This window comes from Denticeps clupeoides, chromosome 3 (assembly GCF_900700375.1).
Source record: "Denticeps clupeoides chromosome 3, fDenClu1.1, whole genome shotgun sequence".
In the NCBI taxonomy this organism is placed as follows: Eukaryota; Metazoa; Chordata; class Actinopteri; order Clupeiformes; family Denticipitidae; genus Denticeps; species Denticeps clupeoides.
The window spans coordinates 30,072,378-30,097,603 of NC_041709.1; the positions used below are offsets into that span (position 1 = coordinate 30,072,378).

The 25,226-nt window shown below is 45.5% G+C and overlaps 1 protein-coding gene across 2 annotated transcripts in view; it reads right to left on the bottom strand.

Annotated features, from left to right (window-relative positions):
- Positions 1 to 23,111, bottom strand: part of mmp17a (matrix metallopeptidase 17a) — a 62,929-nt gene extending 39,818 nt beyond the window's left edge. The window contains exons 1-2 of one of the 2 annotated variants that reach the window (XM_028974655.1): positions 23,065 to 23,111; positions 22,869 to 22,956 (exon numbers count right to left, since the gene is read on the bottom strand). In XM_028974655.1, the coding sequence (XP_028830488.1) occupies positions 22,869 to 22,956; positions 23,065 to 23,096 (120 nt within the window). In that variant the 5' untranslated portion in view covers positions 23,097 to 23,111. The remainder of the gene's footprint in view (positions 1 to 22,868; positions 22,957 to 23,064) is intronic. The other variant, XM_028974656.1, reaches the window with a different exon arrangement.
- Between the last annotated feature and the right edge of the window lie 2,115 nt (positions 23,112 to 25,226).

Here is a 25,226-nt window from a genome sequence, read left to right on the forward strand (position 1 = left end):
GCTCTTTGGCCCAGAGCCCTGTGAAAGTGCTTGGGCTGGTGAGACCGTGTGACTGAGAGCCGGGAGCATGGGCTGACAGAAATACCCATAATCCCCTGTTTATTCCCGCGTTCTGTCTTTCTTTCTTACTTTCCATATATCTCTATCACATACGGTCGCTTTGTTTACAGCCTCGTACCGTTCCATGGGGGTTACTACCTCTGCTTTTACACAATCGGTTATTGATTGTGTGCACATAATAAAGAAATGTGATAAGTGCTTTGCCACTGCGGAGCGAGATAAAGTGACTGATCACAGGATGTGCGCATGGCTGAAAAATAATGGCAAATAATACGATTGGACCTTCAGCCAGAACTCAACTCAACCAAACATCTTCTGGGTGGATGAAGGAATATAATGCAACGCCTGCGCGCTGCAGTTTACAGTTAAAAATGCGTAACACTGTTTTGGCTCAACAGAAAGATAAATCCGAACTTTCTTTCCCACTTAATCCCAATCCCAGCATGTGTAATCCCAGCCATAACAAAAACGATGCGTCCTGCTTTCATCCAAGCCTCCCCCTTTCTTGCCCTCTCAGCAGCTAGAGACTTCCAGAGGACACGGCCCAGCAGGAGCAGAAGAAGCATGCTCTGATAATTATGTGTTACATCACTTAGTGCAGCCGCTCCCGCGCTTCCGAAAGAAAGATGATGGAAAAAGGCTGATATTTCCTGCTAACTGTGTAATGTAAAGTGTTTATTATGTTCAAGTATAGATGCTTTATAATTATGGAACAATGGAGTACAGCAACATGTTACATTATGGGACTGTGTGCCATGGGACATTACTACGGCTGCAACACAGTTTACTTTAGATTTAGCAATTTTTTATTCCCAGGAAGCCAATTAATGTAACAGTGCAAGCATAAACAACCTAACATGGTGCGGTGATATTTATAGAGATGTGTCCCAGGATCCCTCTGGGCCAATCAGAATGTCAGGAAATTAATAACTGAGTATAGTCGTTTTTGGAAGCCTGTTTTAGTCTATGAAAATTTGATCTCTTTCTTTAAGAAATGCAATTCAGTTTAACCCAGTCAGTATAGTACAAGCACCTATTAGAACAGACAAAAACGACATTTTCTTTTAGTAATTAAAACAAGGTCATCTTATTATTATATTATTTTTACCTTATAGACTCAGGAATACTCAACATCCATTCCAGACAAGGAAGACGCTCTGATTTGTTCCACATTTTCAACCACACATTCGGTTTTCTTTTCCACTTCATTGTAAAGTCCAAATATCCAATTAACGCCACATTTGCATATTGTGGAAGTTACATCATGTGCGTGACCGGATGGGAGATAGATACAGGAAACAGAAACCGTGATATAATAATAGCATTAAATAACAGGAGGAAATAACATTTTATCTAGTATAGTTCTAGTATAGTGTTTATCTTGTAAACCATATTTAGTAATGTATTTATTCATCAAGAAATTTATATGATATATTTCTTTATAGTTACCATCACTTTACATCTCATCTTGTCTTCATCACGTCAAAAAGGTTTGTTGCTGAAGATATTTCGGAATAATATTGTTGACGAAGACAACACTACAACTGAGGACTCATAATAATTAGAAGCACAATTAATAAAAAATAAATGTAAGACATCCCAGCGGCCTTCCTGAGATGCAGAGTCAGACGTCTTCTCCCTCACAGAATAAAATTTTGCGACAATTTGGCCTATAATAACGCCATGAGGCCTCAGGGAGCTCAGCAACAAGGTGAAAATTAGGACAAATCACCAGCTAGTATTTTTGTCTCGTTTGGCTGTAAATTGGGATTTAGTGATTTTGAAAATCATCGCTGTCTCTCTAAAGACATTGGAAATCTGAGTAAAACCCGTCTGCTGACCACAGGTTCACCTTTCAGGCAGCAGAGGAGCTGGAGGGAAGTCCTGTAATCTCTCTTCCTCGCACGTCTTTAATGATGAAGTCTGGCTGGAGCGCTCCTGGGCTCCATTTTGTTGTTTTTTTTCTGTTGGCTGAGGTTCACAGTTTGAAGATCTTATTTGGATTAAAATATTAAACGTATTGAAACCTGCATTTGCCCCTCCCAGAGTTCATTGGATTTTTTTAATGTACGGTGCTCCGTTGAACAGGTCTGTAGGGTCGATGGCTCTGTTAAAGCCCACTAAGAAGAAGCTGGGGACAGAGACGGACTTTCACCAGGTCTAAGAGGTCAGACCTCTGGAATCGGGGGGGGGGGTCAGTCCGCAGCAGGCCTGTTCTTCGCCTCCTCTCCCATGGAGGGCCTGCCTGCCTGCATCTCCTCAGCTGCCATGAACAGTGGGATTGTTCCTGAACCGCGGCAGTCGGGATTCTGAGAGGTAGTGACTCATCTGGTCATTTGGGCAGCAGGTCTCCGGGTCAATCTTCAGAATGGAGTCTCTGTCCGTGGGGCCCTTGCAGCCCCATGGCTGCAGCGAATTAAAATTGTGTTTACGCGTCTAAATGTCACCCCGTAGAGAGATCATAGAACTTGATGAGAATGCAACACACTCCAGAGTTCCTCACACACACAACTGTTAACATCTTTGTTTGGACCTATGCTAATAAACATATTATAAATGTGTAACTACTTCGAACTATGTTTAATTAGTCAGCTTTCTTTATAGGAGTTCGAAACATTTTAGAGAACTGAAGCTAGAATTGCAGCTCTAGTAAAATAACCTTAACGTACCCCAAAAGTTCACCACTTTATTTATGAGTCAGAATTGTTTTATTCATCTATTTTTTTCCCCATGTCCCCCATGTCATAGGGAAATAGTTTAACCCCACTATGGTTAAAGTTTGTTCAGAGACATAAAAATTACATTAAAGCTAATTCAACCAAAATGAAAATGTGAAGAAATCTAACAAATATGCTACCTTGGTAGCCTACAGTAAATGTTACGCAATTACTCACCGAGAACAACAGATCTCTGTCTCTCTGAGGACAGAACGACAGGATGTGCATAATTTCCGAGCGGATTCTATATTTAAAGAACAGAGGGACGGAGTTGGAGAACAGGGTAACAGATCGCAGAGAACGCAGGGTGACGTCTCCTCTCTGCCCGGGGGCAGCGGCATCGTCATTAACAACACAGCAGCGCCACAAAACCCTGTCACCGCTGCGTCCGCCCGCTCCGCTCTCGTGACGAATGTCCGGACTTCAGTCTCACAACGCCACATTGCCGCCTTTCTGAAAGCCAGACGTTCGATTTTTCCGCGTCAGTCATTCCAGACGCGTTATTTTACAAAAGTGCTCGCAGAGACATATTTCAGCGAGGAGAAATGAGAGAAAATAATAATCCTGCGCACACTCGGCTGTTTCCATTGCCCAAGACATTTTATCCCACATAAGATTTGCCAGGGGATTATTCATGGGGAAAGTGCGACTTAATCCCTGACTTGATGGTATCCGCGTCCTTGAGACGCACTTCCGTATGAAAAAGGCCATGAGTAAGTAAAGAGAAAAGGTATTTCTTTATTCTCGCAACCTCCGCTGCACCCCGTGACTTCTCCCGCCATTAATCAGGAGTTTCCATGTCAAGCGCTGCGAAACATCGCGGTGGCACCGCCTGATAATGTGACGTGGGGACAGCAGCGCCTACCGACCTGGAGGAGGATCTGAGTGGGCAGAATCTTCACAGGCAACTTCAGCTTCGGCTTCACTCCGAGGTTTAACGGCCCACCAAAGGTGCGTCCCGCCTAAAATTCAGTTGATGGTGCAAAAGAGCTAATAAACGTTAAAGAAAATAAAAATAAAAACGAGAACTCTGTCCCGACCGCAGCGTAGACGTTCCTCCCCAGCAGCTGTCATGCGGAAATACTGAGAAGGTGGTGACAGGGGACAAGTGCTGAGGGCTCGGAATGGTAAATGGTGACGTTTGTTTCGCCAGTTATTAGTAGAAGGCGAGTAAACAGGCTTTCAGTTCCAGCACGATGAAAATAAAGGTCTCATGAAAATTTCATTTTAAGTCTTTCATAAAAAGGCAAGTTTTACCACAGTTGGCGTTACAAGTAGACGTGGAGAAAAATAATTAATGCTCTAATCGGCATTTTCAGACGCAGCTCGCTCATTTTGAAGCGATGCCAGAAATCGCTATTTGGCATCGCACTTCACTGACAAAGACTCCATAATTAAACAATAATACACAAGTGCTACGCCACGAGCCGTTTGTCGTAGGCACAAGGCCAAACGCACACACAAACGCTGACGTCTCACAGTACAGCGGCACTCTGGACAAGGGCGCCTGACAAATTCCGTAATTGTGAATGTAAATGTGGCCGTTCCTAAGCAACACCGTTCAGCAGAACGTCAGCGATGAAATGTGTATCTATAAGCACCATAAAATGGGGTAATTGTGACAATTAATGAAACGAGTTGTGTCTCATAATAATAATTCACCACAGATCATTTTCACTGCAAGGCTGAAGCTGGTCACTGTGTGCTCATCACCTTGAGTGGCACTGAGCTGCTGTGTTTTGCTGTCAATCTGCCCCAGTCTTCCAATCTGAGAGACCCTCTGATCACTGAGCTGGTGCGCCGGGGAGATAAAGAGAGCCAAAAAATGGGGGGAACGATGAGTGAAGAAAAGAAGTTGACATCTTCATGACATTCATATTCAAAACACCAGAGGCAGGGCAAACGCAAACAAGGCCGAGCCGATCGATTTACGTCTTCAACACATGAGTTCTTAAAACCCAACACGAGAGCAGAGATCAATCATCGTCCCTATACGAGAGCACTGCGAATGCACCCACTCACCCACACAGGAGTGTTCATCACTGTTACACACACACACACACACACACACACACACACACACACACACACACACACACACACAAATGCTGCACTTCTGAAACCATTAAATGAACATTAAATACATTTACAGATATGGACAGGACCTTCTGTTCTCCATTTTTGCACACAAGGATGCTGAAGTCAGTACCACCGGGGGGCGGTGAAGCCAACTCAAGCCAGATATGAAGAAGAGGCTTTAAAGATGGCAGAATGGTTAGAGGAGAAGCTGAGTAAAGGGAGGCTGACTGTCACCACACAGCCATTTATTTATTATATGTCTATTCATTTAACCCAAAGTCTCAGGCATGAAGGGGGATCACACATCTCCATTGGAAGGTGTAGCCTGCACTGAACAATAAACAATAATTTTGGTTACCTTTTTGGTTTTTAAAAAATGTAATCTGTTTAGCATTGAAGTAATGTAAAAAAACAGGATACAGCAGATCAATGCTAAAATGTTAGCATATTACATTTTTAAAAAGTTTTTACAGTGTGGGCAAGCATGGCAAACGACCAGCAATGCTGGATGCAGAACAACTGGATGTAACCAAAAAAAATTTTTTTGTATGTATTTAAGAAGTATGTGTGGAATTCAAAGGAGGTTGTTTAGCATTAATTTCATATTGTCCAGCTTGTTAACGTCATTGTGGATTATTTCTATAACCAAATCGGAGCATTACACAGCTCCTTATACCACAGTGGAATAATTTTCCTTTTTTAGCATTTTGGACAATGACATTGGTCAGGAAGTATTGTGTCTGTCAGTGTTTACGGAGCTGTGGGTAACCAGGCCTTTTCCCGTCAGTGCTACCAGATCTGCTCTCGTCTCCATGAACGGCCCTGTTTTGCTGCGTGGTTCTGAGTCAGGCAAGCGGGCATGACATGGAATTCTCTTTATACCACAGGTTAAAGAGCAATGAGGGTCAAGGGTCAGACACCACAGTGCTTTTGGTAGCTGGGGCTCTTGAGCTTTGCTGAATGGATCCAATCCCACTACTACCCAGACCACGGCAAAGCAGGAGAAGATGCGGAACCCATATGGGTGACAGGAAAAGTCACATATGTCATATCCCCAGAGCGATTTAAAAAAAGAGGATTTTAATAAGACCCGCTGTGAAACATGCAAATTTATTATGTTCCTCCACATGGCATCTTCAACAACACAATAAATTAATTCAAATGTTTAAAAAAAGAGATAATTTGTCACAACGTCTCATGAGAACAGTAAAACGACATAACACATCCCATGTTGTGCCTAATTAGACATTAATGTGCTTAATTTAAGGTCCTTCATGCAAAATGAGATTACGATAAAGCAGCCACAGGAAACAAAAGCTGACGGCTGCACTCTTCAACATCCTTGGAATATCGTTATAATCAATTATGCAAATGAGAATGGAGAGCTCCCATCAGCCTGCTTGGGCACTGTCGAGCCTTGAGCCAATATGCTGCTGCAGGATACACATGCAGAAATCACACAGTTACCACATGCATTTAATTCAGGGGATAGTCAGGCGAGTGTAAAAACGTGCGTACAGTGGCAGGGAGTTAACCAAATGAGTAAAATGTGGTAATCACGATTCAGCCGGACTTTTTTGTGTGGCCCAAAATGATGTCACGCCATTGCAAAGCAGTTTCGGCTGTAAAGATGGTAACACCAGCAATATGTTAAAGTATTTAAGGTATAAACACCTTAAAGGCATTACCTTTAAAGATTTCCATGTGCTTGCCACTCCTCCAAGCTCTGTTTTCTCCAAACTATGTTTTCTGTTTTCTGAGACATAAATATCTGTATTATAATAAATACAGCTAATAAAACATGTGTATTATAATAAATACAGCTAATAAAACATGTGTATTATAATAAATGCAGCTAATAAAACATCTGATTCCCATCCCTTGTTAGGCACATTACTCTCAAAAAGTAATTAGTTACAGTTACGACCTACTTCTAATTAGTAACTAATTACCACGGAAGTATGTAATAAATAATTTTATTTTAATTTATGACTCAAATCACATTACAGCTAATAAAACATCTGTATTAAAATAAATACAGCTAATAAAACATCTGTATTCAAATAAAGCTAATAAAACATCTGTATTACAATAAATACAGCTAATAAAACATCTGTATTAAAATAAATACAGCTAATAAAACATCTGTATTAAAATAAATACAGCTAATAAAACATCTTATTCCAATCCCTTGTTGGGCACATTACTCTCAAATAGTAATTAGTTATAGTAATAACCTACTTCTAATTAGTAACTAATTACCATGGAAGTATGTTCAAATACATGAACTATGTGGAGGGTGTGGCTCCGTCTCCTCCTTCGTTGGCTGCACGTGGGTTTGTGTGGCTGTCGACGTGGATAAAGACTTAGTTCCGGGCATAATGTACATTTAACGTTCAACAAGGGCAAAGTCGTGTCTGAAGTCGCCATTGCAGTGTCTCTCCTGTACGCGTGTGTTTGTGTAAAGACCCGCCCACCACTGCCTCCGGTTGACCTTAACCGCGAAGTTTAACTCAGCCTTCAATCATCATCACTTATGCGGTTGTCTCGCAAGTCCGCTTGCAGCAGACCACAGTAAAGAAAACAGCTTAATTACAGTAAGGCACCACATGTTAATGTCAGTAATGTCGGGCATTGTAACGATGGAAACTAATTGGTTAGACTAGCCGTTTTCCCATCAATGTTCATGAGGCCAAAATATAGCATACTCTATATTTGATTGGTTGTATTTGTCCATTGTAAAACGTGCGTGAACTACATTTTATTAAAACCTTAAAGGTCTCCTGGCATGAAAATGTCCCTATGTGTGATTATTTAACATGAATACTGTCTATGGTTCTGCAGTGGATAGAAATGGCGATGTGTATAAAGAGTGTTTTGGCCGTTCTGCTTCGCTGTGCAGACAGCGGCATCTCAGACGGCCGGATCTGTAATTTGTCATAAGGATATACATTTTTTTTCTGGAAAAACGCAGACACGACTTCCGAGCTGTGTCAAACATTGTGGTTGGTGAATGGTGTTGATGACGTCATTTCTGCGAATGCTTCGAATGCCTCATCTTCTATAGGCCATCCTCCTCCTCGTCCCGCCTCTCTCCTCCTCAATAGCAATTAAAGTTACAGACACCGAAACGGCGCGTCCTGGGAAATCTCATTGTGTGACTGGCTAAACTCTGCACCAAGGCTTCAGATACAGTATTAGGGGACCACTAAGGCCGATATAAAAGCAAAAAAGAAGTTTTCATGTCAGGGGACCTTTAATTAACTACAGGGACCAAATATGTGTAAAGGGTGTCTGGACAGGGGTGCTCAGAACGACCCTGTTTAATTTGAATGAAACAAAGTGAAACAAGCACAGCAATAATCCTCTCTGGTGCAGTACTGCGTGGTAGCACCTCATCACCTAGTGAACGGGTGGGTGAGTCACAAAGCACCTCCACTTTGCTGTTACACCTTCAGCTGGAGACATTTTTCGTGTCTTCTCCAAGTTTACACGGGGACAATGGTCTTGTCAGACCAATGCAAATTAAAAGAAGAAAGCGTTTCACGGACTGACAACTCAGCCTGGATATCCTTCCATACGTTACTCTAATTAAAACGAGCATCTGATGAAGCAGCAATAGCAGTCATGAAGTTAAAAAAAAAAACTTCACCTTCTCCTGCTCCAAAAGTACTAAACATGTTTCTTGCATGGGATTCTTCAAAATGAAATGTGAGCGTACCACTATGGCCTGAGGCTCTTGTCTCTGTTACAGTTTTAAATAGTATAACAAGCTTTAGAATTAATCACGATTAATCCCCACGAAAAACCCCACGCATTGTGCGAATAATATGTTGCATTAGTTATGGTTTAATGATGATAAAATCTAAAACACTCAGAAAAATGATTTAACATCACTTCTTGCAACATACAACTTGATCCATCAATGCTGGGAGCGATTTGCTTGAAAGTCATGCGATACGCTTCCAATTTTATACATGGCTGAAAAAGTTAAAAAACACACATGATGGTGCAACGTGACAGCCGCATAAACACACACTCCCTCACAGGCTCAGTTGAAACCAGCCGAAAAGCAGCGGCAGGGTGAAGAGTAGGGGGGGAGAGACGGCAGGTTTCAGACACACAGGCCCTTCCTGACGAGCTCGTCAGGACACCAGAGACGAGCACTTCCGACGTCGGTGGGGTCCGGTGGATCGATGCCACGCCATCCAGCAGGTGTGTGATCGGTGGGGCGTGGGCGTTTGTGTGGCTGCCATGCACATTAAAGCACACATAAACGTATCCCTGGGATATGATCTGCTGAAGCTGAAGAGGTGTGTGCATTGATGTTTATGAACTGGGTCAATGACGCGCCGCTTTTTACTGGTTGCCCGCGTTTGCTTTGCCGGCATTGCACATGGTTAAAAAAATGTGCCAAATCGGCCCACAAACCCTCTGGATGATGTGACGGCATAGTCTCCAACGGCGAGATTCGGAGAGGGACTACTTTCTCCGAATCCGTGTCGCCAGGTACACCAGCGCGTAGAGGTTAATGGGAGTCTTACTCCATTAAGTGCCTGTGGTCGCCCCTCGCTGACGACGGACAGTTGATTCATTAAAAACACTGAGAGGAATCAATATGGCCGATCCTTCAAATGGGCCTTTCTTCTGCGCCGCCACTAACTGGCTTGGTTAAGTTCTGCACCGATTGATTGATGTGGGTCGATGTGCGGTTTTGCGCCGCAAGCTGCAGCCTCTCAGGGAGGCGCACAGAAGAACGGCCTGAGCTGTCAGCGCAGAGGAAGAGCCTAAAAAGCTTTGATTTAGACTCAGGAACCTAAAGGATCATTGATCCAGGTCAGGGTCATTTGGCAACCTCTGTTTCAACAACCTCTGGGGACATTTCCGGTACAAGTCACTGTTTTTTTCTTGATAGAAACTGAACCCAGATCATCCATGTGGTGGTGCCACCATACAAACCTTCTTCCCATCAATCCCTCATCATTTCTTCACACCTTTCTGACGGGCTTTTATTTATTGCAGTGGGAACAAAAGAAACTGCCACTGAATGTCTACATGCCATCCAGCACAGATCTAAAACACACAACACAACTCAGCTGAGGTTAAACCACAAAACAGCCCCTGTAGACAACCGAAACCGACCTTGACCCTTTAGCACCAAATCGTAACCAGAACCTATTCTGAGTCCCAGTGACTGTTCATACCAAATTGTTTGTGTCCTATGACATTCCCTGAACTTTTACCTTTGACCACAAAAATGTAATGTTCGAGTCCAAGCAATAATCAGTGCCAAATTTTACTTCATTCCCTCAAATAATTCATCGAGGCACATTCCCTCAATGAATTCGACTGAATTGATGGCCAACTAAAAGCTTCCAACCATCCACACATGGTACTGTGATAATGGTCCAAAAATGTTTCATGTAGACAAGAAAACATGCAGATTTTAATTTTAATGGCCAAATTATGGCCAAATATTTAAACCAAACTGTAGAGCATCCACGTGTTTTCATGTATGGAAAACACATTGAGGGAAAGTTGCTTCTCTGTTGTCTTTACTTCTAATTTACATTGTTCATGATGCTGATTTAATTCAAAAGTTTTGATTGGCAAACTAGTGTATCTGACATTTCTGAACTGAAAAGAGTAACCGTATCCCCACCAACCGATATATTTCTTGGGGAGCATCCAAGGTTCTATAATCGTCTCTCTTTCTTCAAACTTTTTGACACGAATTTTTCTTAAACCCAGCAAAAAAACGCAGACTGTTCTTTAGGACACAGAACCAAAAATGGACTTGGTTTTCTCACAATGCCGCCCGATCAAATATTTACCCAGACAGACCTCTCAGATCCCACATCAGAGCTCCTCTGAGTGTTTCATTTTGTGCGTGCATGTGCATGTTTACGTCCTGCGCCCGCCAGGCGAGCGCTCGCGGTAAACAGAGTCGGCTCACGTTAGAGAACATACGAGAGCGGATGTCAGAACCAATTACGAGACGCTGGTTTTTAATCCAACTACCAACGTTGCGTCAGAAACCCCACAAAGCGTTTGATGTTTGGTCGCCTTTTGGGCACCAATCTGGTATGGCAACGGTCCAAGCCACATGAACGGTGAGCGAGAATAAAGCCGGGCGGAGCAGCCCACTGAGCTATTTATTACAGATGCCACTGAGGGTGGGAGGAGCTAAATAGCCTCGCAGACCCTTCACTGTCGGTCAGAGGGAACGATAGAACATTCCAGGCAGGAAGAGAAAAAGTAACCAAGTTCTCCGCTCGAATGCATGTGCATAGGACAGTTCTGGTAAACCAATGTGTGTGTGAGAATGTGGTTTAATCTGTGATCTGAAACAAGAACCGCAACAATTCTTTTGACATTAATGCTGAATCTATTTGTGTTATGTTACATTCAATTTATAAACCAAAAGACCAGAAAGTCACATGTTCAAACCCCTAGTGCTGTCTGATTCATGACCCGGATCCATTCAATAACTGAGGAGTGGTGAATCTTCATTGAGTCCTAACTACACCATGTGTAAATTGCAAACTTTAAATTGCAAAATTGTGTAACGTACATTTTCTTTGCACTGAATCAAATGAGCCAGGTAAGTGCTCCTAACACAAGTCAGTGCATCCAGAGGTTCCTTTAGATGGGGACATAACCGAATCGGAATCGCTCAGAGAGCCGGGTTAGCGCACCTAACCCGAGTCAGTGGATATAGAGGTTAACTTCCTCCACAGCCGAAAACTTGCAGCTAAATCTGAATCACTCGAACAAGCAGGTTTCATTTGAAAGTGCTGTATTCTCATCACAAGGCAAAGCATCGTCCCCACACACTGCTCCCCGGGAGCCTGTCATGGTTGCCCGCTGCTCACCGAGGGTGATGGGATAAATGCAGAGGACACATTTCACTGTGTGTGCCACCGTGTGCTTTCACTACACTTTCACTACAACCAAATAATCATGATTTACAAAAATTGCAGTTCATGAGAATACTAATGCAAGGGTGCAGCAGGAGTGTGGAAGACTGTTTCTGCAGTCTTTCATGTGTAAAATACGTGTGTGTGTGAGGGTGTATATAACATAAATTTCTGTGCAGTGTTGCATGCCCTTGAGAGTGTGCGTGAGTGTGGATGAATGTGACTGTATGCATTTGTCTCTTCTATTTGTTTCATGTGACTTTGAGTGTGTTCATGCCTATATATATATATATATATATATATATATATATGTGTGTGTGTTCGTTCTCTATACACCATAAATCTCTCTGCAGCCCCTCGGCCCGAGCGAGTCCGGGTCGCCTCATGCCCTTGTGCCCGAGTTATTCCTGTACAGTGTTATTACGAATTCCATCTCCGCTTTCCCGGTCTGTGGCCTTATTGTCATGGCGACAGCTGTACCCCCCCCGGCTGCTGAGTTGAGCTGCCGTGACCAGGAGTGGCAACAGCTGGCTCAAAGAAGCTCTACTCTCGACATTTCTCGACTCTCAAGATTGAACTCTCATCACTACTTTTCCTACTTTTTTCCCGCGGCCGACATATTTTAGCGGTTGCTTGTGCAATCAGCCTTCTTCAGATATAATATTCTCCACGAACAGACTGCTTTTCATAATAAGTCCCCCTGTGGCACCTGAACCGAAGCAGTGGCGGACCGTAGGAATCTCTGTTCCCAGGATGAGTTCATTCCTGCATCACAGGAACATGCCCTCGGTCTGAAATTGCATTCAGAGGTGCGAGATTTAGGGTGGTAGTAGCCTAGTGGGTAACACACTCGCCTATGAACCAGAAGACCCGGGTTCGAATCCCACTTACTACCATTGTGTCCCTGAGCAAGACACTTAACCCTAAATTGCTCCAGGGAGACTGTCCCTGTAATACTGATTGTAAGTCGCTCTGGATAAGGGCGTCTGATAAATGCTGTAAATGTAAATGTAAATGAGACGTCAGCATGCCCAAGGAAGCTGAGACAGACATCCAAGTACAATAACGTGGCCATTGTACGTTAATGGCAAACTTTAGGAAAGAGTGAAGATTAAAGACTGGATTCAAACAGTTTCACAGCTGGAGCTGGAGCACGAAAGTGGCTAAAAGGCAACAGTTCAACACAACACAGCAATCTATAAAGGATGTTGTGTGCTGGCTCAAGCCTGACCTGATACGGATTCACGACTGGGTTGTTATTTGGTACTAAATCAAAGTTTCAAATAAATGTCGACAGAGAGAGATAGAGAGAGCGAAACAATGTCCTACTGCTCCTGCGAGGGGAAAACGAATCAATTCGCCCTGCTGTCTGACCACGTCTCCTCACCCAATCACACCTCGGTTCTCCCTGTCGGGGGCAATCCGTTGATGGGGACGCGCCCGTGTCGCGGCATCACGGAAATATCCTGACACGGGGCACAGGGGTCGCGAACTTCTGTCCAGCTCCATTTTCCCAGCCATCGCAAGGCTGGGCTGCTAATCGCTGCCAATTAGCCAAGTTCTCATGTGTCCGGAGCCCTGCTGCTGAGACCCTGACGCCACGGGCCGCCACGGCAAAGCTGTACACCGCGAGGCTGTCGAGTCGGCATCTACGGTGTATCGTCTGTCATTTCAGCCGTCCCTCATCCGGAGCATCACAGACCAGGTTGTTTTGAATGTTTTTTTTTTTTACCCGCTTGGTATGACCTCGGTTTCATGTCGGTACTATGTAATTAGGACTCCTACGTACATGGGTGCAGGTCTAGCAGAAACAATTGTCCAATTTATTTCCTGTGTCCAAAAGATTGGCACAGGTTGAATCAGAACTTATTTAATGTTCATACAAAGCTGCTAATCATTGTTGAGGAGAAAAAAATACTTATGCACCCCCCGATGAATTCTATTTCAAAATATTATTTTTCTCTAAAAAGAGACATCTTTACAGTACAAATTAAGCCATGAACAGCAAATAAAGTGGAATTTGAGTATGTTTGAGTGTGTTTATAAGAATTTTTGACCAGACTTGAAGTGTACGCTCAATTTCCTCACAAAGGTGCTTTATTGGGTGAGGCCATATGTATTTACCAGGGACAGTGGTAGCCTAGCGGTTAGAAGGTTGCTGGTTCGAATCCCGATCCTCCAAGGTGCCACTGAGGTGCCACTGAGTAAAGCACCGTCCCCACACACTGCTCATGGCTGCCCACTGCTCACTAAGGGTGATGGTTACAAGCAGAGGACACATTTCATGTGTGCACTGTGTGCTGTGCTGTGTATCACAATCACTTTCACTTTTCACTTTCATTAACTTCACTTTCATTACAACACAACTTTATTTTTCTCTTTGAACTGAGCCAACAGGAAGGGCCAGTCCCCAAACTGTTCCCACAAAGTTGGGAGCATGAAATTGTCCAAAATGTCTTCCTATGCTGAAGCAGGCAGAATTCTTTTCACTGGAACTAATGGCCAAGCCCAAACCCTGAAAAACAACCCAATGCCATAATTTTGTCCCCAAAAAAAGAGACAACTTCCCTTCTCTGGATGAATGGCACTGAGCATCACTTATTGGTCATCAGGAATTAGTAAGGCACAGATACACAGAAACAAAACCCAGGGCCACCATCTTCCAAAGAATGTATTTCCAGAGGACAGCACCATTGCAAATGTGCAGCAGACATGATCCAGCGTGAACCTGGAAGGAAAATATTGGGGTTTGAACATGGAAGGGCTGCACTACAACTTTTAAAAGGCTTTTAAAGATGTTTTTTTAATGCTTCCAGTTCCAGTCTTCTTATAAGACAAGTGAAAAAAACAATGTCAGCAGAAGCACTGATGACATTTAGACTAATGGTAGATTAACTCATTTTAAAAAGCATCTTTTCAACTTTGCTGCACTCATAGCATGCAAAATACGAGATGCCAGATACACGGTTGAGAACATCTCCCCATTTGCATAAACCAATTTTCTCTGACCCATGCAGGTACCTGGGCAGCTAAAGGCTGCTCTGTTGCCAGAGCCTGGCAGCACTGATAGATTTCCTGACGGCCCAGGGCACTAATAATCAACCGTGACATCAAGAGGGAGTGGCATATGGGAAATGTCAACAGAAGAGGAACTCCAGGCGGCAGGATCTGCACAAACCAATAAAATTATCCAGCAAATGGTACACTTATTTAACATTAAACAGTCACTGTGTGTTGGTAAAATTATATATATATATATATATATATATATATATATATATATATATATATAGCATTCCTTTGATGATGCCACGACCGGTGTCTCTCCGCGTAATTTATTCATAGTGTTGTGCATTGGTACTTGGTGATACAGAAGCGTTTAATTCCGGGGAGAATTGGGGGAAGGTTTATTAATAACCACGGCAAGGGTAAATGAGGAGGGAGGTGAAGATAGCAGGACGTGAAATCCCACGTAATGGCGCAGTGCCCCGCTTCCCATTACTGAGGCAATGTTCAGAAGATTGAGGCAAAGCCCCAAATGGCGTTTTACTCTCAACAATCATGGGGGTGCAAAACATATATATGAGGAAGTTAAAGCAGAAGGTGTGTTGCATGGTGAGTGTGTATCCACACCATTTTTTTTTTTATAAGGACATTGAGCTCTTCAGAGGTGCCTTGTGAAAGTCCACTGAGGCTTCATTGTCACTCAGGCAAGGAATTGAAAATAAGTGTCATGATATATTCTAGATGGAATTATGCAGAACCCCTTTAAAAGCCTTTCTCTTGGCATTCAAAGGCAAAAACCCATAGTTCTCCTGGGTTCAATTTGAACACTTCGCCGATAGCAGGGGCCTAAAGGGTTCTGAAGTCCTGTTCAAGGGTTTCCATCATCCTTTACTGCATGGAGCCAGTTTCACAGACCAGTTGGGTGGGGTTCACGTTTGTGGGTTTTTTCCATTGAGAATAGAGCCTCATTCAAAGTCAATCGGTCACAAAAAAAAAAAAAGCACTTGTTGCCCGAGTCTCCTGTTTTGCGAACCTCGGTAACCACCAAATTCAATTCTGCAAAAGCTGTCAGCCCCGACTCGTCCCCATTTATGCCCCCCTCTGCTGTGCTCCTGCACTGCGAGGAAACAATAATGGATGGCCTGGCAGATGTAAATTCAGCCGTGGCTGATGTCTGCATTGCTACCAGCGCCGGTGTTGTTTTGAAGTACAATGGCGGTAGACTCTGTTTATCAAGGGGCTAGATCCATTACAAGCAAGGCCAGTTCTCCCCTGGGGGCTTGCCAAAAGCGAGACCCCGTCGAACAACGCTATAAACAAAAATCTATTCATCATAACAGCCTTGTGCTGACCATTCACAAGTGACCCACATTTAATGATGTTGCGCTGGGTTCATCGTCTGGCTGGGATTGTGTATTTTATACGGCTGTGAACACTACAGCTATGAAAAATAGATTGATCAGCTTCTGCATTACAGCCACCTACCAAATATTGTGTTGGTCACCCTATGCATGGGGTTTGTTCGCTAGTAACATAATTCGCTATTAACTAATACTGTAAGTACTCTAAATTGTGAAAAAGAATGAAACAATTCATCGGACCAGGCCTCCCATCTACCATTGCTGAACGGCCCAGCTCTGGATCTGGACTGACCATTATAGGCACAATGTCATTCACTTCATCCACTAGTGGGTTTCAATATTGTGGCTGATTGTGCGTAGCACGTAATGGCTGTTCGGGGTCCTCGTTGCAATATCCTGAACATGCACAGATGCTATTTTTATTCTTTCATTTGTTCTCCGAATGACCAGGAGAAGAAAGATAAGAGGCGTATAAAGACTTGGTAAAGTAATTGCAGTTGTCCCCACCTTTGACAAACAGCCTTTTCCACGGGACATAAAATACAGTATATATTATGCAGCAATCTGCAATCGTGCACAAACAAAAACGGCAAGAGTAATGCAGGACGCTTTCCACTTATTTTACAACCTTCATTTTAGCAATTCAAGGGTACGATAAGGTGACTTCTAGTTCTCAAACACACACTAATCCAATACTTTCTTAAAAAATACCATTTTGGCATCGCAAGGTCATGCAAAATTTAGTGATCGAGGACATTAAAGGATGGATAGCATTACAGTTATTAGACGGACCCATAAGCTTTGTGTCTGTGTTTCTTGTGTTCTTCTACACAGAAAAAATTAGAATCCTAAAAAAGCTTTGGCTTCATGTCTTAACTTAACGAATTTTTATTTCGAATCTTGCTGGTATGCACCCGATTAATAATAATTCTGTCAAAGACATGATTGCACGGTGAGCCTGAGGAAACTGATGGCAGTGGCGAATCCAGCACACACATCTTACCTGCCGGGTAACCCTGATAACGTCGGCGTCGGCTCAGATGTCAGGTCTCCCCAAACTCCCCAGACAAAGTCTAATTGTAAGATGGACCTGAGATTTTTTTTTTTTTTTTTGCTGCACGCCAGTGTCTGTTCCGTAAACCAAGTAAATGAACAAATCGCTTTAAACATATTAGTAACCCATTAGGTATCACATAGTAACATGTTCCTTATCACAACAGCTGTATGTGAGGAACATGAAAGAGCGCGATTCTCCTCCCCTGTACATGCGGCGTCTTCACAACGCGCTGCTCAAGTGCCAGAAGTGAACGAGATGCTTTTGCAGCATTAAAGATTTAATTAAAGCTTGTGTGAATGCAATCCGTTTCCTACTGGCATTCCACCCACTCTGGCCCGAAGAGGAGAGTTGTAAGGAAAAGTTCCTCTTCCACCCCAGAGAACATGTTCAAGATCTCATGCCAGTCCCATCTTAATAATCTGTGCTTCAGATCATGCTTATTGTACGTTTCCAGACGTTATTAACCGTATCCATGGTAAATAACATCAGCGATCTGCAACCACGGGTTCATTATTCATTACGTGCGCACGAACAGAAGAGCGCGTGCTGGTGGAGACGAAAAACCCAAACGCGGAGCAGGGTGGAGTGGGCGAGTCAGCCAAAAAAAAAACGTGACACTCACAGATGTCATCGTTCGCAAGAGAACAGTCAGGACACAGGGCAGAGTTGGACAGACGAGGGGACAGAGAGGTAAGGATAAGACGTGCCGAAGTCAGGCGAACGGCGATTTAAATTCCGTGTCACATGAGAATTTTTTTTTTTCATTTAAGTGAAGGTGACTGTCACTGTTAGACACAGCACACGGTAACACAATGGAATGTGTCCTCTGCATTTAGTCATCACCTTCGGTGATTCCAAAAAAATAATTTTCTTCTGAAAAATGATAACAAGTTGCATTCAATTAAGATAAAGTGTTAACGAGACACCAGAGATTAGATTCCTATTGGAGATGCATAACATGGAGGCAATATGGCGGGTCAGACCCCAATATTTAATGAACTAAGCTGAAAAACAATCAGACGACTCCACCTTCGTCCTTCGGAGCGGCAGCAGCCACGTCACTGGAGTCTTTCCTCCACATCAAACAGCCTCCATTCCCAAAAATCATTCCTCCAAGTCGTTGCATCTGTGCAAACCTTTACCCCCCCCCTCTTTCCCTCGATCGTCCTCTCACTCACTCTCTCCGCTTTGCTTCATCTCGTTAGGAGCAGACAAAATGCAAATGAGCGGCAAGCAATGCGAGCACCTGCTGCGCGGGACTGCGAACGACCTGGAACGCCAATAAACTTATTAAAAAAAGGGGGGGGGGGGGCTGTCGCCACCATCAGCAACAGGGTGCCATTTTAAAATAATTTGGCCTGCACCCCACGTTCTCAGAACAAAAGGTGGCGGAGGCCGGGGGTGGGAGATTTTTCTTCTCATTTCCCTCCCAGACATTTGTTTCTGCCAGAGTTGAAACAAACTCTGCCAGCAATTTACGAGGAGCCCCGTTGTTGCTCCAGGGCCGTTCTGCGTGGCGCTTCGCGCTCGTCTATCTGTAGACGTACACGCCCCGCTCCGAGAAAACCGCGGTAATTACAGGCGCCGCTTGGCCTTTCTGACAGCGACAGCACGGACGTCCTTGATCTGTGTCCATGTGGAAAGGAAGGGGGGGGGTGGGGGGGTGGGGTGGGAACCCCGCGGCTAAAATAAGCCCGGGAGCCACATGGAGCTGATTTGGGGTTTCACTTCTTGGGGACGCGGAGTCAGAAGCAGCCAATGGGGTGGGAGAGCATATTCTGCTGCTTTTCGCTCTCCCGACCGCACAGTTTGGTCTTCCGCTTCTACGTTCTGCATTCCGTGACATTTGAAACCTCGCGGCAAGCAGCGCGGTGGTCTCTCGTTTTTTCCCCTTTTTCCGAATTATGAGCCAGTTCCTTCAGATAAATGTTCTCCTAAAACCAGAAATAAATGACACAACTCCTGCCTGAGACACTCAATCATCCGAAGTGTTTTAAAGAGACGCGAGGAACCGGCGGAGACCACCACGTCATTACTGCTACAAATTGCCTCTCGGCTCTGGGGCGTGACACCTTAATCGCGGCTTTAGTCAGTCGGCGTTGTCAGGTGGTGGTGGTGGGGGGGGTCTGCATCCAAAACCGAGAGATGCGGCTGTCAGTCAGCGGCGTGATGGGGTCAACCGGCGCCCACAGGTGGCCTACAGGTGACAGGACTGCCAATGAGTCTCCTGAAGCCAAATGGCTCCTCCTCACCGAGCACATTTTTACATTTACAGCATTTACCAGACGCCCTTTTCCAGAGTGACTTCCAATCAGTAGTTACAGGGACAGTCCCCCCTGGAGACACTCAGAGTCAGGGACACAATTGTAGTAAGTGGGATTTGAACCTGGGTCTTCTGGTTCATAGGCGAGTGTGTTACCCACTAGGCTACTACCACCGTTGGGACAGTGGTGGCCTAGCGGATAAGGAAGCGGCCCCGTAATCAGAAGGTTGCCGGTTCGAATCCCGACCCGCCAAGGCACCACTGAGGTGCCACTGAGCAAAGCACCGTCCCCACACACTGCTGCCCGGGCGCCGGTCATGGCTGCCCACTGATCACTCATGGTGATGGGATAAATGCAGAGGACAAATTTCACTGTGTGCACCGTGTGCTGTGCTGCTGTGTACCACATGTGACAATCACTTCACTTTCTTCACTTTCTTCACCCTACTAATCACACGATCTCTTCTGTAGTGGCTACTGGATTATGGACAGACGTAGATATTCGGTCCCCGTCTCTCCGGCTGTCATATCGATCTCCGCGTTCCTGTTCCCTCTCTCCCTCTGTAATTTATTTGCCGGTTTTACACGGCACCCTCCCGCAGACGTGGCTCCCGAAATAATCCTCACGCCCTCAATATGAAGCCCCAAGTGACAGGCACGAGGTCACAGCGGTCCAAAAAGCACACGAGCGAAACTGGGACAGGCATCAGACAAACGGCGGCGCGTGGCATCCGGGAGCGAAGATGCTGAGGGAGACGAAGGACGGGGGGGAGGTGAAGGGAAGAGACGCGTACCCCGCAATCACAAGACGGTGGCGAACTCGATTAGGCGCGAAGCTCCCCGTCCCCCCGATCCGTCTCCCGAGCATTAGCGTGGTTAGACAGGCCGACGCGATTGATTTTTCGGGCTCGCCGCGGTCCTCCTCACTTCCCTCCCCCCTTTCCTTCTCGTTTCGTTTCACCTTTCCCTGGAGCCCCACGTCAGCCAGTCACTCTGGCCCCTCCCACCCCGTGTTATTAGCAGTAACGCGGTGGAGTGGGCCTTATCAGCAGCGTGACAAAGGAAGGAGGGGGACCGTTTTTGAGACTTCAGCCGTCGGTGGGTCCAGATGGTGCTCTCATTAGACGAAATGGCCGTAAAACCCGGAGAGAGACCGGCTGGTGACGTGTGATTGCAATGGCCCGTCAAGCCGGGCCAGAAGACGTCCCGCAGAGATCGCATGTCCCTTTCCCCCTGAAACGACGCCTTCGTAATAACAACCGTCCGTAGATGACAGGCTTAGGTTGTCAGTTAACATCCTGCGCACGTCACTCCATAAAGTGGCGCCACAATATAAAGAAATGAAAGACGCCGCGCTGGACAGCCACGACTGCCATGAAAGGCCTCACATTCTTTTCCTATAACACCTTCTTCTGTAACCGCGTCTATAAGACCGGTGCCTACAACACGGCCCCTATAAGCCCCTTCCCTTTATGGCCTCTCCTGTAACTTCCTTTTTTAAGGGGGTCCTTGAAACGTGTCCTTGTGGGAAAGGTCTATTTACGTGGTTCCATATAAAGAATCCATAAATAGGTTTGAAATTCCGGCGTAGACCCTTGTTGGTTTCATTGTTTTGAGACTTGAACGATACCAGGGTTTCAGTTATGAATCAGAGCAATACACATTTTTACATTAATAACCCGTATCAAACCTATTCCTTCATTTCGAAAAGGTTGAATGTTTCTTTTGCGCATCAAACACAGCAAATTCATTGGAATTCTCACCACGTCCTCCATCGTGTGGGGTCACATGGTGCGATGTCCGACATCTCAGGGCACTCGTTCTTGTGCAGCGATTGGAGGACGTGAATCGGGACGTTATTTTTTTTTTTTTTTACTACCACGTGCGCAAGACGAGCTCGTAACGTTCTCTTTTTTTTTTTATTAGCCCGTCAAGGCTCCTCGTCTGCTCTCAGATCTCGACTCCTCCTCATTAACTCCGCCCGCACTCCAGAGCCTGATGGTCTCTAGGGCCACTCTGAGCAGCTGGGAGCTCGGAGTTGTGGACGAGTGAAGGTGGACCAACGCTGCAGAGTGTCGCAGGTGCGGACAGACCAGGCGCAGGGAGGGGAGCAGCCTAACCTAACCCCCCCCCCCCCCCCCCCCAAAAAAAAAAAAAACCACACCTCCACGCAGTCCATTGCTCTTTCTCCTCCTGCCACCACAGCCTGCCAAGATCAGAGTTTGTAAAGCTCAAGCCCATCAATTCTATCCAAGTAACACACACACACACACCACCCCTCCAATCATGCATATGCGACCCACTCTGCTGAGCACCCCCAGTTCTTTGGTCAGATAGCCATGATGAGACCAGACTGGGGTGCCGACACCAACAGAACTCTCCGGGGAACCCATGGGACCGGATGGGCCAGTCACGGTTACTCCAGCAGGACTTGGTTATTGGAGAGCTACGTATCGTAAGTGGCAGGCATCGGGACTGACTAAATCAAATTAGCCCGATAAAACTCGTTAGACCGATGAAGCACGTATATAAAGAACGTATTCGTTTTCAGAGATGTGTGAAGTCCATGTGTTCTGATCCTGCATGATTCTATCTGCTCACATTAATGCAAAGTTATTAAGTTCACCTCGTTTATCTCAGACTCATCTTCATACCCAGAGACCTCGAATCATTTCAAGACATAAACAAATGTCCCGCTCTCGAAAAGAAAAAGAGACGTAACTCCAAGATGCCATTGTTCCACGTGAGAGCGATTTTCTCTCCCGCTTCACACATCGCACCCCCCCAGGGCAGCTTAGATGCAGCCATGCCAAGGCACCCCGCATTTAATTCAAGTTCAGCGGGGGGATTTAACCCTCCACGCCGTTCCACGTCTCCATGCACGTGGTTGGTGCCGGATCAGGGCTCGGTGAGGCGGGGAAAGGGTGCAAAGGGTGACGGAGCGCATCCAGACGGTGATCATATATTTCATATTTATACAGGTCTCCATCAGGAGGACGCATCAACTGATCAGTTAAATGCAAAGTGCTGCAATTTAGGGTAAATCCCATGATGTTTGGGTCTTCCCGGTATACAGAAGTACCCGAATTCGCTGACTTGGACACGATTACGCACAAACGTACAAACGTTTGATGCTCCAGCATTGTACACCTTCGTTTGTGGGACAGAGACCCCAGTGCATGTATGTATGTATAAATATAGGTATGTATGTATGTATGAATGAATGTACATATGTATGAATGTATATATGTATGCATGAATTTATGAATGTATGTATATATATGTATGTATGTATGAATATACGTATGTAAATATGTATATATGTTCCTCCGCCGCCACTGCAGCAGCTGCACCAGCACTTCAGAAGACAGGAGCGATGGAGGAAAAGAGCTTAGAAGCACTCACCACCCCCATGTCCATCTGTTCGGCCGTGAGAGAGGGCGCCGCGCGGGCGTGGGATAAAAACCAGAGCACCGGGAGCAGAAGCATCTCTCTGTGCAAATAATCCACTTTAAAATAATAATAAGAAAAAAACGAATAAAAAAAAGGACGTGGCGCCGAGCCTTCCCGCTCCCCAGCTGGAGCCGGGCGCGGGAACTACCTCACTGTTGCGCGCAGGCAAGTGAAGCACATATCACGGGCGTAAAGTTCCGCAAGCCGCGAGGAAGGGTCCCGGAGGTCCGGAGGCGCGTCCACGCACCGCGACTGGAGGGGGACTTGGCAGGAGGGGCGATTCGCGTCCGCCTTCCCAGAGAGAGAGAGAGAGAGAGAGAGAGAGGGAGAGGGAGAGAGGGGGAGCCACTCAGCCACCCCCAAATAATGTCTCGGTCTACGAGGGAATTATTATTAATGAACAGGGCGCGCGCGCGGTTAATTATAAGCAGGCGTGCTATCTCGCATCTTATATATAACTGCTCATTACCAGCCGACGGAGCGGTAACGGGTACGAGGCGCCGAGTTGAAGTTCGACACGTCGGCAGCGCTCGCACGACATCGCCGAAATGTATTCCGCGTTATCGAAGGCTCCGGTCGCGCGCGCGCGCGAGCGCACGCACGCACGCGCGCGCGCGGAACGCGACTCCTCCCGGGCGCAGGGGGACTCGGACCCCCAGGTGACGAAGGACGGCGGCGGGGTGACGGGGAGCGAGTGGCAAAATTATATATAAATATAAGTACTTATAAGAAAAAAAAATAATAAGAACGCGCATGCGCAGAGAGCCTCTGTTGCTCGGTCGGTCGATCGCTTTAATCGTCTTTTTTTTTTTTTTTAACTGCCTACATCATCTGACCTCCGGTTTTTATTGACCGAGAACTTAATTCATGACACAAGCTCATACGAAGTGTGACCCACTTATCACTTTTACGGCCAGTTTAAGACTCAGCAAAGCGCCGCGCTGAACCAGCCTGCAAATATTGGTTAGATAAGCAGACCTCGCGAAGCCCAGCATTAAAGATGCTGCAAGTCAATCGCCATTTGATCTTCTTTTTGCCCCAGGTTGCATCTTGATATCCAGGGCCACTGAGAAAAAAAAACCGCATAAAATATGAATGTCTATGCTATAATTTTTTTTTTCAATTTCAGGAGCCTTTATGCATGGGAAATTTTCGGCAGAACTCCTCTAGAACCTGATGATGGACAGTTCTGATCATTTATTCCTTCCCTCCTCCTTCACTATGCACACTGCTGCATTTTGGGAAATGTATTCGACATTCAAATCCTCACCCTCACAGGAAAAAAATCTTGAATTAGTTTAAACATATTTTAGCGACTTAAAAGACGCAGAAAAAGACAAAAATGGACACACAAACAGATCTGAGATCGATAGTTCTCCTAACTTATCTCACTTCCTGTAATGAAAGTCTGGGCCTGCTGCGCAAGTGCCATTTTAATGAAGGCGCACCGACCGCAACGTTAGAAATTCAGAGATCCATATCTAAACACACGCCTCCAAACCCACAACTGCAGGCTCCCTTAGTTGGCAGATCACAGTCAAACGCATTATCGCTCCCGTTTCCACGCCAAACGCCCAGAATGAACAAGTGAGCAATCATGGGAGTGAACTGACACCCAATTAAATATACATATATCGCCAGAAGCAAGCCCCTGAACAGCAAGGCCAGAAAGGCCCCGAAACACCGTGCGGCTTTTTTACTTTCCCTCCACTCCTCATTACCGTGGCATTTCAAACGGCACCGCAGAGAGCGGGAGACAACACCGTTTCAAAGGGCCGATCAGCGCGCCGCTCTAATCTGGAGAGAGTCGAATGTACACCAACTGCAGCTTTTTTATTAGTTGAAAAGGAACGGGGGGGGGGGGGGGGGGGGGGGGGGGGGGGGGGTAGAGTAGAAATTAATTATTCCTCTATAAGCAGAGGAGAGGCTTTTGGGGACTGATGCGCAGAGGCAGGTCCACAGTAACGTCTTCGGAGGAGGCGGTGGTCTGATCTCCAGCCTTGGCTCAGTGCAGAAGAGCTGGTGGACGGGGGCTGTGGCGGTGATCTACAACCGGCCGGGCCCGGTCTGCCACGCTTTTGCATCTGTGTCATTTGACGTTCGAATTACGGTGCTGCTGAGCAACAAATTGCTCTGAGAGACGAGATTAAAACCATACGCACGGCATCTTTTTTATTAGTAATGTAGGTCATGTTTCAAATGGATTCACGTCGTCGTTGTGTGAATCAGTCAGGATTGAGGCATTTTATTGACACATTACAAAAGACACCTATTGGCGTATTGGGTTGAGCACGTCAACATGCCCATATT